Source organism: Atta colombica, unplaced genomic scaffold (genome assembly GCF_001594045.1).
Source record: "Atta colombica isolate Treedump-2 unplaced genomic scaffold, Acol1.0 scaffold204, whole genome shotgun sequence".
Taxonomy (NCBI): domain Eukaryota; kingdom Metazoa; phylum Arthropoda; class Insecta; order Hymenoptera; family Formicidae; genus Atta; species Atta colombica.
In genome coordinates this window covers 546,755-559,356 of record NW_017259299.1, presented here as the reverse complement: position 1 = coordinate 559,356, position 12,602 = coordinate 546,755, and the positions used below count along the sequence as shown (strand labels likewise).

The window sequence follows — 12,602 nt, the reverse complement described above, 5'->3', positions numbered from 1 at the left end:
AGAGAGAGAGAGAGAGAGAGAGAGAGAGAGAGAGAGAGAGAGAGAGAGAGAGAGAGAAATTCAAAGTAGGGGCTCCCTTCATCATCGGGCGTTGCTTCCGACTGCGTCGTCCCTGTCGGCTTATAAATAACACCATCTCCTTGTTTCTTCGTGTGTTTCTCAGTTTTTCTTCTTCCTCCGCTTCTTCCTTCTCCAACTCGGCCTCCCCTGCCTGGGAGATACTTGGCTGCTCGGCAAGCCTAATTAATAACACGTGATGAGCGATCGTGGCAAAACCTCCCGAGCCGAAAGATCGCAAGCGGAGCAAGAGAACCGACGAAGAGAATATAAGAGAGAGTGAGTGACGGGAGTGAATATAAGAGAGAGTGAGTGACGTGGCCTGGACTAGACATCACGAAGAGCTTCATTCGTGATAGTTAGAGATACTGCAGACAACCGTACTGTTGTGAAAGATCTACACACTGAAAAGACAGTGAATACATTATTTATATCTCGATGAAATTAAAAATTTTCTTGCTTAACTGTTACAAGGAAACATAGAGTCGTAACCAAAATAATTCGTTATGATCAATAAAATATGATAAAGTATACTTTGAACTTTATATTTAGCTCATACTTTTTTATTTTAATAAACTTTTTTATTTTAATATTTCTTATAATTTGTGCAAAGTCTTATGTCAGTATGAAGGATATTCGTGGTGTTGTTCTCACACGATATATAGAGTAACATATGCACGAGAGGGCTCGTGCTACGTCGTGGTAACTACGTCGTTATTGGTCGGGGAAGCAACAAAACCATCGGATATAGAGAACACATTGTATATAACGTCGAAGGCGAGAAGGAGAGACGAGAAACACATCGTGGCGAATCGTTTCCTCGCACCATCTCGCGAAGGAGCACCCGGGTGTTCTGTGTTGTGTGTTCGTTACTGGACCGATACCATCTTCGCTTTTTCTTTCCCGCTTGTTCCTCTCTTTCTCTCTCCCTCTCTATGCTTCATTGCGTTTTTGTTTCTTTTCTTCATCTACTCTCGCCCTTTCCTCTTTCTTCTTTGCTGTCTGTTCGTCGACGAGGAGGAGCCCTGAAGTGTCGAAGACCTGATACATATTCCTTTGACGCTGAGCTCACGGTCGTGTACAATATGGACAATTGTTCTTTATTTTATTAGCAAATTCACAATTTGTCGCTATATATCTTATAATAATTTCAATATCAAGCGAATCAATTTCCGAATAGAGTTATTTGCAATACTTTCGTAAGTTTTGCATGCAATATTCACATAAGCTTTATTTTGACGCACGAATATTTTTTTGTTGTTTTTTCGTTGCTCTTATTTTGTCTAAGTCATATATTAGTAAGGAAACAGTATATAATAATAAATTTTTAGTAAATATATAAGTCTCATAATCATATCCGTTTTATTACACGCGAAATGTTTTTTTACCATTTATCCCAAGCTTCGAAATGCATTTTGGCGAGGTGATATCTCGTCCGCTTGCCATTCATGGTAGTTACAGACTCGGCGTTATACCTGCCTCGCTTAGAGCGTATCCTTCCATGGCGAAAGGATGATGAGGAGGTAAGAGGTAGTTGGTAGGCCTCGGATGAGTTCACTATCTCAGAAGCACTCATCGCGACCGCTTCGTTATCGGCCCTGTAGAATCATAATGGACCATAATTGCATAAATATAATGTTAATTAACAATTAAGATTGCCGCTTTGCCTAATTGAATCGCCGCTTCTGCTGTCTCCGAAAGAAAACGACGTTGCCGCAATGTACGGTCTCCTCTTCACATAGAGATTGCACAGGAGAATCTCGGGGTGGCCTTAAACGTTAATGGCGTATCGGAAAATTATACCGATGATCCTTCCGAGGACACACTTTCGATACCGCGAATACATCTAAAAAAGAAAGGAAAAAAAAAGGAAAGAAAACAATTATTACCTTTCGATGTCACACCGACTCGCTTATCGAACTTTATATTCTGGTATTTTTCTTCTAAACGTTGCGATAGACATATGCATTGCACGCACCGTGCATTGGAAACATCACGATTTTTTTCGGTAATAAGTTTTTTATTATTTTTTTTTCTCTTTTGAAAATTTGGAAGAATAGAAATTACTAATCGGCGATTAATGAACATTTTGCCGTCTTCTTATATTTCTATGATCATTTATCCGTGATATCGAAAACCATGTATGTTGCGCGAATTCTGTACGACTGGGTTCAAATATGCAATTAGCGAAATGCAGATGCAATAATAATGAATTCCCGTTAATAACCGTCGCGCCACCGCAACTATCGCTGTCTCACCGCAACGATGATATCACGACGGAAGAGATAAATGAAAACACGAGCGTGCAAATAAAAAATAAAGGTTGAATCCGCGCTGGAGAACTGTGACCGTCGATCTGTTGCCGAGTTACCGTTGACGATGCAGCAGCGTGTGGTTAAATCATGTCTGCTTCAAGTTCCTTCTACCCTATCGTCTTCCTCGATCCTTGCAGCCTTTCCTTCGTCATTTCTTTTCCTCTTCGAACCATCCTCTTACCATCCAATATCTTTTTTCTGCCTTTGCGTTCGGCGAATGTATTTTATTCAATTCTTTTTTTCTCATTTCAGATGGTTCAGGCGATTCAAGTCCTCCGGTTTCACCTCCTCGAGCTCGAAAAGGTGAGTATCCTTCACGTCTGCATTATAAGGCTCATAATGTTATTATCAATCCAACTGTGGTGCGATTCGTTACTATAATCAACTATTCCTTCATTATCTAATATCGTATCTATATTTTTTTGTTGATTAACGGATAAATTTTTGTTTAAAATTGTTTTTTCTTTATAACTAATATATTTTATTTTAACATCTTAGAAAATGTTATTTATTCAAAATTATAATTATTATTATTTTTAATTGAATGTGTGTGTGTAATTTTAGAAATATTATTAGTTTATATATAGTCTTCTCTGTAATTATAATTATAATTTCTTCTGTTTAAAAACTTTGCGTAAAAATCATGTGTGTGTTGCTGATACAAAAAGCAATTTTCTACTTAAAACTATAATGTAGTGGTCGATTGGAAATTCTCGCGATCGGTCTTATTGTGAGAGATTACCGCGCCCGCCTGCCAATAAGTTGCCTTTAACATCTGAAAAACGACTGTTATGATTGCGGGGGCAATTTTCCGTAATTGCGGTGAAAGCTTGACATCTACGGCGTATTCGTCGAGACTACGACGCGAACCGACTCTACACATAAGTGGAGTCATTTTGTTGTCCAATGGTTGGATGGCATCAGACGCTTTATCAACTTTGCAGTTGTTTGCTTTGGAACGGTAGTTGTCCATTTTTTATTTTTTTCATTCCTTTTTTTATTTGTCGCAACACCTTGTCTTCTTTCCGATTGACGAAACGAAATGACAATATGCGCCAATTTTTTTCTTTATCAGCTGGTCAGTCAGGACAGCGTGGAATTACATATAAACGGCCATATAAACGGTGAAAGTGAGACATCTGTTGAGGAAAATTCCAAGACCATAGACTTTTCATCAGCGATGCGAACGAAAGAACTCTTGACTGCAATGGTTACTGTGTTTTACAAGATTCTGCGCATTTCCTTTTTCTTTGCATTGCAATGTTGGCGAGAAAGGTAGGCTAATAGAGCTCTCCCGATGCAACGCGCATTGATTTTTCGATAGGTTCTCGCTCTCTTTTCGGACAAATATGTTCGCAGGATACGAAAGCTGGTTTGGTTTACTTAGACGTTTTTGTGGCGATATTTTATCATACAAAATAGCGGACATCCATAGCATTTTCATCGAAATGGCAGCTGACGTGGCGGCAGCCATTGGCCGCCGTGCACTCTCGAGACCTCTTCGTGATGCTTCGCTGTCGATCGGCCCTCTCACTCGTCAGGTTCGATCGCGCGTAATTTTATAGCATTTTTTTTCGATTATAGCGATCACATTATTATAATGCCGCACTACCCGCGGCGGATTCAAGTATCTTCGATGCGCCAAAGTCAGCATAGTCCCATGAAGATTTATATTTATCCATGACGGAAAATTTTGGCTCAAGTTCCACTTTGGCGTCATGACGCAAATGGAATACGTATCAGTAAAATGGAATCAGATATAATATGAATTTTTGTAGCAATTTTGCATAAATACGCGACATAGCACGTCTCTCAGATTAGATGAAAAAAGGCATTAAGTTAGAGGATAAATCATCGAATGGTGTTCTGCCTTCGTGTCTGCTTATCTGCATCAAGGCAAATGAATTTACTAATTGGAGCTTGCTCGAAATTACAGCGACGTTTCAGTTTATCGCGATAACACTTATTACTCGTTAGCTGTGCCTCTAAATTTGTTCTCGTTAATGGAAGTACACGATTAAAGAAATTAGCAGACGCGCGAGATAACATGGGTGGCTGCGGGTGTATTCTTTAAATGCTGGAAATGATATTGACATATTGTCAATTCCGCGAAAGTACTCGATACTCGATATTCGGTTACCAGTGTGTATAAAATGGGCTTCCTCATGTGTGTCGAATCCCTACTCCCGAAGTCTGTAGACGAAACGCGGCTTGGCACGCCATCGATGGTAACGGAGATTGAAACGTTTCTGGTCCCCGGGGCCTCTTCTAGACAAGACGAGACGAGACGCGAACGAGTGGAGCGGAATGCAGCGGGCGCGATGAAGAAGATTCCATAAATATCTGTGCTCGAAGTGGAGGAGAGAAAGACGAACGGAGAATGAGATAAAGAGAGAGAGAGAGAGAGAGAGAGAGAGAGAGAGAGAATGCGAGAGCGCAGCATAGAGAACGGGAGAGAGGGAACCAATGGAGGCAGGCTCATGGTAGCCCGCGGTGCTCTGCCTCGTGCATTTAACATTTTCGAACCAATCGCGTATTAGCATAATTACGTTTTGCCGGGCCCGGTGCGCGGAAGGAAGGTTCGGTCAGGCCCTTTTCCCTTCTCTCTCTCTCTCTCTCTCTTCGTCATTTTCTGATGGTGCAGTCGTCTCTTTTTCTCCCTTTCTATCATCCTACTCGCGTTCTTCTCTTCTTCCATCGTAGAACTCCGGACAACTGCTTCCCGTACACCGGTTAGAGAGCGGTAAATTTCTTATGGGATATTATGGCGTACACAGTGCATACCAACGGGATTCGTACGGGTACAACACGCGACCTCCTCCAGCTCATGGACGTGCCGCGTACGGAACTGGTTCTAAACCTATGCTAGCGCACGTCGCTCTCTCCTGCTGGAATATCCTTGTGCTTCTACACGCATACGTACGTGCCATAGGAACTTTTAGATATTTCTTACCACGGAATCTTGACGAGACGCTATGGAAATTAAATCTTAACTGCCTCATAACGAGATTTTTATATGTAGACGTTTCTTATAAATTTATTCAAAAGATAACATACATATCACAAGTTTATATGTAGAGTTCGCTGAGATTTTTAGAAAGGCTACGTGGATTATCTGATAGTTGGAAAAAAATTTTTGAGTTTCTCATCATTATCGACATCGCAGTGGAAAGGAAAGGAAGCGATGACCCCGATCGTTCGACATGCACACCCGGTATATAGATATCCTGTGCGTGCCGTAAGGGTGGTCAGGTTGCGAATCAGGCCACGAGAGAGGGAGACCGAGACAGACACCCCGAAACCTTCATTACCTTCGGCTTCAAAGGAGCCCATTGTGCCGTAAATGGGGTTCCCCGTGTTCCTTCTTTTCTACTCTCTCGTTCGTATGTACCTTGGATCCGTTCCATTCTTCGGCGTTTGCCTTTCTGAGAGTTCGTGAAGAGGTAAGGTAGGAAGGAAGAGGCGGATGTAAGATAGGGAGACGTTTACCCGTTCTTTCCTTCGTTTACGTAAATTTTCGAGCAATTTCGAGACCGAATGAAAGACGACCGATGTCCGTACCAAGGTCTTTGAGTTCGTATATAATGTCACAGCGCTCCAAGTACTCTCTTTCCTTCCATGACAACAGAGTGATCGAGAAAAAGGGAGAATCGTTTAAATGTTCTCTTTCAATGGAAAACTGGTTTCGGAATAATTAGTCTCTCTTCATCTTTGAAACGATGTGTAGACACATGGAATAACGCGATGTAATAGATAATAAATTTTTAATTTCTATCTGTGTACTTCCGTGTGTGTGTGTGTGTGTGTGCGTAGTTTATTATTATTTTAAAGTAACTACATATATTATTATAGTTATATGTGTTACGCTATATGTGTTACATTCTTCATATTGTTAAAATTTTGAATAAAATCAAAATTAGGATTCTTGTAATAATATTTCGATGGAGATTCTGAATTTTAATTCAAAATCTCGTGCGCGCTTGCCATGAGAAAATATTGTCGAAAGCAATCGACTAATATTCAATAAGGCAATTCGATTAAAGAGATGTCTTTGCAAAAACCATTATTGCCATGAAATTATTAGGAAATAGCTCTATGAAAATAATTTTTGAATTAGTCAATTGAATCTTTTGTGATATTTTTACATCATTATTTTGTTCTTTTATTTAAAAATTTTTTATTAATATTCTATTACTTATTTAACTTTTTTCAAATAATCGCGTAAACGCGATGACGATGACTGTTTTATTCACGCGATTAATAACTCAAGAAGCAACCGGAAGATGAAATTACTCATCGATTTCGAGTAGTTATCATTTCCGTTTTCGCTCGAGAACATCGATGGAAATAGTATTATCGCAGCTGTTTAAATCTTTAATCGCAGCGTCCTTACTAAAAGTTTAATCCGATCGATACTAACCCTCGATTCGAAATTGAATCGTAATTTAACTTGTGCTAAAACTTTAAGCAGCATATTCAGATCTCGAGGACTATTTTCGTATGGCATCCAATTACGGACGTAGAGAGGGTTTGCAGCCCGAAATTTGTTTCGATCGCCTTCGTTCGCCAGATAACGGGCCACTTTGTCGTATCGTGCACTACACGAGATATTCTCGGACAGCATTCTCTCTCCGAAAAGATTGGACCTAACTACATTGTCCTTTTGCTATTTCGATGACCGCCAAAAGCGATCTCAGGGAAAAGGGAGATGCAAGCGATCGAGCGTCTCGTCATATCGCCGGGGATATGGACCTCCCTATACCCTGTATCAGTTCCCTCTGAGATCATCGTCCACGGTATTTAGGATGACGCGATTCAATGGTAGGATAGATTGCAAAAATTCGCGTGTTCCAAGGCGATCGTATCATGTTTTATGTCATAGTTGAAATTTCCACCAGTTATTGAGCTCCTACCATATCCAGGACATTCCTCTTTCGAGATGTAATTAAGTTTTACTTATTAGAATTAATCTGATAAATTAATATCTTTTCACAAATATTTTGATTTTATTTCATCTTTCCTACAAAATATTATTCTTTATTTTCTTAAAGTTGATCATTTACGCAATTTGTGACAAAATTGAAATGTATTTCTAAAATTCTAAAAGAATTGTTGTCGAAATCAAAGCGCAAAGGATTGATTCGATGCGTTAGACAGTAAAAAAAAGGAAACTTTTTCTTTAATTTTTTTTCCACTGGGCATTGTCGCTCGGTTCGACTCGACTCCCAGTGGATCAAATTCTAACCAGTTTAGCATTATAGTCGCTGTCCTTCGAAGTCCTTCGTCTCTTTCTATCCGCCCTTAGATTCCTGTTAAAGAGAGAGAGTTTAGTCATCCCGAGGAAGGCATTGTGTTACTGCATCGCGGTGATACGTCGAGGCAAATAGCGCAGGAAAAAAGTTGGTGCCGCAATGGAAGAAGCGCAGTCAATGGACCGGAGGTTGTCGCATTATCGGTCTGGATGAGAGGCCTCTTAGTTTTGAAGACAGGTAAACGAGCGTGACGAATGTTCGCCGATCGATGCGAAATACATCGTCGTTTTGTAGTGACTTCGCATAATGCACACGATCGCATAACGATCTTATTGATCGCTCCTAATAACATCGTCATTGAGTCACCTTTTGCAAGCTAAATGAAAACGATTTGATAATCTCGCAATCTTATCCGATATGCAAAATGTTTGATTAGACTGGTGATTTCTTTGCAATATCACGATTATCACGAGCATCAAGTAAGTTTCTGTATATCTTCGTTTATCTCTGTGTAGACGGTGTACGTTGATTTACCTTTCTCGCTTCGAGCGATCAAGAACGAATTTCTCGTTGTTTAGTTTCTTGGTCGATCAGCAGAGGAAAACCCAATTGTAAGTCTTTTCGCATGCGCTTAACGGGTGATATGTGCATTGTCCTACGTTCTTGATGCACGCTACCATTGGACGGTGCCGCCTACGGCAAAGATGGCCGTCTTCTCTATTATATATAAATGCTTAATAAGAGTATTATAAGTGAGCTCTAGGCCAATAGAGATGGGTAAGGTAATGCGTGCAAGATAGCCCCGGGAACGAAAAACGATGGAAGAGAGAGGGTGTACGTTTGCGAGAGCCGCAGCTTCATAATATCTCTACTCGCCGACGATTTACATATAACAAGATAACGAATTTTATTTGCTTTTGCTTATATAATACGTTTATTCTAAACGAAATCAAGGAGGCGAATCAGGCAAAAGGATAGAGAAAGAGACGAGGGGGGAGGGGGGGGGAGGGGGAGGGCTGGAGGATGAGTCGAAAGGGGAACGGAGGAGGATCGGCTATCCTATAGGCCTGTCAGGCTTCATTTGCATACATAACATTCTGGTCGACTGGACACCGGTCAGATCTCCTCTCTGTCTCTCTTTCTCTTGCGCTCCTTCTATACATTCGTTGCATCGGTTTCTTTTCAGCTATCAGAGGCCGCTTCCACGGCCTCGAGATGCGCGCACAATCCTTCTCCTCCATCTTCGTGTATCGATACGCCGCGCCGCATCTCCCTTTTACTTTTTATTTCTTTTTCTCTCTTTCTCTCCTTGCGTCTCACACCACAGTAAGACTCTGCATCAGTTGGATCCATTCGATGGAACCTATCTATTAATCATTTCCGGCGGTACGGTTAATCAGCCGCTTACTTTCCTGTTGGAAAGTATCTTTTGGAAAACGGTATATCTTGGTTCGCCAATGGAGAATCGATCTAATTGGTTCTTGAGTCTTCTTCATGACTAACGAATGTTCTTTCTTTTTTTTTCACATTCCAGGTGCACGAGCTGTGCGACAACTTCTGCCACCGGTACATCAGCTGCCTGAAGGGCAAGATGCCGATCGACCTCGTGATCGACGACCGAGAGAGCTCGAAGCCACCCGAGCTGGGTAACGGTCTGGACGGCAGCGGACCCAGAAGCACCGCTGACAGCACCAGCCACACGGATGGGGCCAGCACGCCGGACGTCGTGAGTACCTCACCATCGTCAACGACTTATTATCCGCACGACGCGCTCACCCCCCACCATCACCATCACCATCACCACCATCACCATCACCAGAATAATAACAATAATAATAGTAATCACGCCGGAATCGGCAGTACCGCCACTACCACCCCCTTGCAACTGAGCAACCAAAACCAAAGCCAAAACCACCACCCTACGCCGCAGTCGAACACCACCACTACTACTGCTATTACCCCAAGTAGCGCCGCCACAACTCCCAACTCCCTAAAGCGTTCGCACCAACAGATGATGATGGCAGCCGCGATGGCCACCTCGCCGCACGCAGCCGCATCCGCGCCCCCAGCGCACGCGCACGCCGCCCTCGCCGCCTACCACAGCATTAGCTCGGCCGTTTATCCGTGCTCGTAATAGACCACGCGACTTTCGTGCCGATTTCGCGAGATCTCTTCTTCTTCTCCTTCTTCTTCTTCTACTTCTCTCTTATTCCTTCTGCGACATTATTCTTCTCCGTAATTCTATCTCTTCTTTTTGCTATCGTTTTTTGCTACTTCGTCTTCTTTATCTGGTTCATCTAACGTCGAACGTTCGATCGGATAGATGTGACTAGGATGATTATACGTAAGTATAGCACCGTTTCTTCAGGATCGGTCGTGCTCACGATCGATTCCGTCCGTCCTTTAAGAAATGATTGATCTCTCTTTGATAAAATCAAAAGTGACCAGTATGTCGTGATAGTTGAATCGCAACTAACAGTAAGTTGGGTCGGAGACATTCTCTGATTTGCCTTCGCGGCGAGATCATACACGCGTGGGAGTCGAACACACGAGTCTATGCCAGGGCAAACGGGTCTGTATACTCTATAGGAAGACGGTACCTAGCACCTGATCGATGTTAAAACGCGTGGGTAGCAGCTTCTAGAGTTCTATTAACGTTCTCGACCTTTCCAGAAGGAAGAGAGCGTTGAAGTAGGATATGCTAATTCGTAGGCCCTTTGCGAGCTAGAAAGGATCTTGTATTGTTGGATCGGCGCTACTTGTTGGAAATCTTTTAGTATATTTCATTTCCATAGGTGTTTCGGATTGCTCCGCGAACAGAGAATGAATTTTTTATACTTGATATTCGGCTTGTTTTGAGTTCATTAATGCTGTCTTCTTTTTATTATTTTGTTGTTTATGCATTGATTACTCGAAACTGTAGAATTTATTTATTTGTCATATTTTTTATGTTTAGTCTTATAAAATATTACTTGTACTATTAAGATTTTTTGATAAGATTTTTTGTTAATATTATGCCTAAAAAATTGAAAAGAGAGGAAGAAGGAAATTGGATAGAAGACTTTGGTTTTAATAAAGTCGGGTGTTAGAGATCCATTGTCTTTTTCGATTCGTCAGAAACATTCTGTTTTTTTTCCAACATTCTCATATACTTCTTGTGACGATTAAGAATACTCTTCATTAATTTATTTTAGGTTTTTTTAGGTTTTTATACAACTGTTTCATAGATTCGACACGAATTCGATTACATAATGTTTCGTTTCGTAGCGTGGTAGAAGAATGTTTCTAAATTTGTTTCATGGGAAAAGGGAAGTAGCGGTAGGTCGTCCGTTGACATCGGATCTCATTCGATTTGCTTTTAAAACATATTCAGAAATATTCTCGCCCGAAACCTTGCCTAGGAAACCAGTCGTAATGGGCTATTATCGGTGTGAGAGTGCCGAATGAGCTTGTGGCTTGTTCGCAGCCTTATGCAACCAATTCTGTATTTTGCTCTTCGTGTGGCCGGGACATTGTCTGTTCTATTTATCTGCTATCCAGTAGTTATCAGAAGTAACGAAATATGCGGTTCGCGCGCGTAAACTTCTTCGAGAATGAAACGTTCGTTTCATCTCGCACTTCTTTTTTTCTCTCACTCTCTCATAGCCTTCTCTCCTGTCTCTCCTTGAAGGTTTCTCGCGACATGGCACGATGGACGGGACAGACATGCGAGATATTTGTATAAAAGAGCAAGCATTGGAGGAGGAAGAGGAGGAGGGCGCGTTCGCGGTCTCGTGCGAGAAACGTCGTCAACGAAGTAGGTCGCTGAGTAGCTAGAGATAGGGTGGCTAGAGAGGCGCGAGAAAATCGAGGTAGAGCGGTTTCACGGTTCGTAAGCGGTTCAGTTCGAATAAGGCAATCGAGCACAAGAGAGGGGGGGAGAGAGAGAGGGGGGGGGGGGAGGGAGGTAAGAATACAACAATATACGCGAGTATTACTTTGACGTCACGTGTCAATGAAACCGTATCAGATGTAATGGAGAAAGAGACAGTCGATTATAACTGAATCGTAATTATAGGAAGGGTGAACAAGGCACGAATAATTCGTATGTCGGTGTTTCACTTTTTCTTCTTTTTTATTTTCTTATTTTTTTAATTTTTTTTTTTAACACCGTTACTGATCGCGATTTATATGCGGGACGCTACGTAGGGACGAGAGCACACGCGCCTCAGTAGCTAACAGCTTCGATGCAGCGCGCGTTGGATGATGATCGATACTATCGCACGCGGTAGGCGTGTTTACGACAGACATTATATCGTCTACGCGGCGTCTACTTTCTTTAGGTAGCTTCTCGTGGGCGTATACGCGCGTATCTTTCTTCATTGCATCGTGGCGTCCATCTTCCTCGATCGAAATCATAGTAACGAGGACGAGTTAGCTCGGAAAACCGATATCGATTAGATTCGTTGGTATTAATCGTGATTTGGATATACGTAATAGGATTAAGTCTCATAGAATGCGTCACAAAAAGAATAAGATGAATTTTATGTCTATTTTTAAACTGAACGATCGGAATAACTTAGGGATCGTGTGTAAGGCGGAGAGCGAATGAGAACGCGAGGCAGCGAGTTATTATAGCGTGTGTGGATCGTGTTTAGCGAAAACGTATAGAGTATAACAGTTAATTTATTGCGAATTTTTAATTTGAGGTTACCGAGAATTGACAACATAATGTGTTTAAGATAATGAGACTGTGAAGAGTTTGTCGTGCAACTGATGTAGTAGACGAATTGCAAAATTTCTTAAGTGAACTTGCGCAGGTGTGCGATCGGGATCGAGTTGAGCGAAAGTAATATAAGAGAAGTTATATGCATAATGTGAAATCGAGAAATGTGACGAATCCGAGAATAAAGAAGCAATTAAGATCGTGCGTAATCAAGTTAATCGGTTATCACTAGGTCTCGGTACTCGTAACTAGGGAGTTGTGTGAGGTACAAGT

The 12,602-nt window shown here is 41.6% G+C and overlaps 1 protein-coding gene and 1 pseudogene across 1 annotated transcript in view; one reads left to right on the top strand and one right to left on the bottom strand.

The window, feature by feature from the left end:
• Window positions 1-12,602, top strand: part of LOC108687289 (homeobox protein homothorax) — a 382,549-nt gene that overhangs the window by 40,269 nt on the left and 329,678 nt on the right. Inside the window, exons 7-8 of the mRNA XM_018192982.1 lie at window positions 2,625-2,675; window positions 9,159-9,350. Coding sequence (XP_018048471.1) covers window positions 2,625-2,675; window positions 9,159-9,350 — 243 coding nt within the window. The remainder of the gene's footprint in view (window positions 1-2,624; window positions 2,676-9,158; window positions 9,351-12,602) is intronic.
• Window positions 772-8,865, bottom strand: LOC108687287 (annotated as a pseudogene).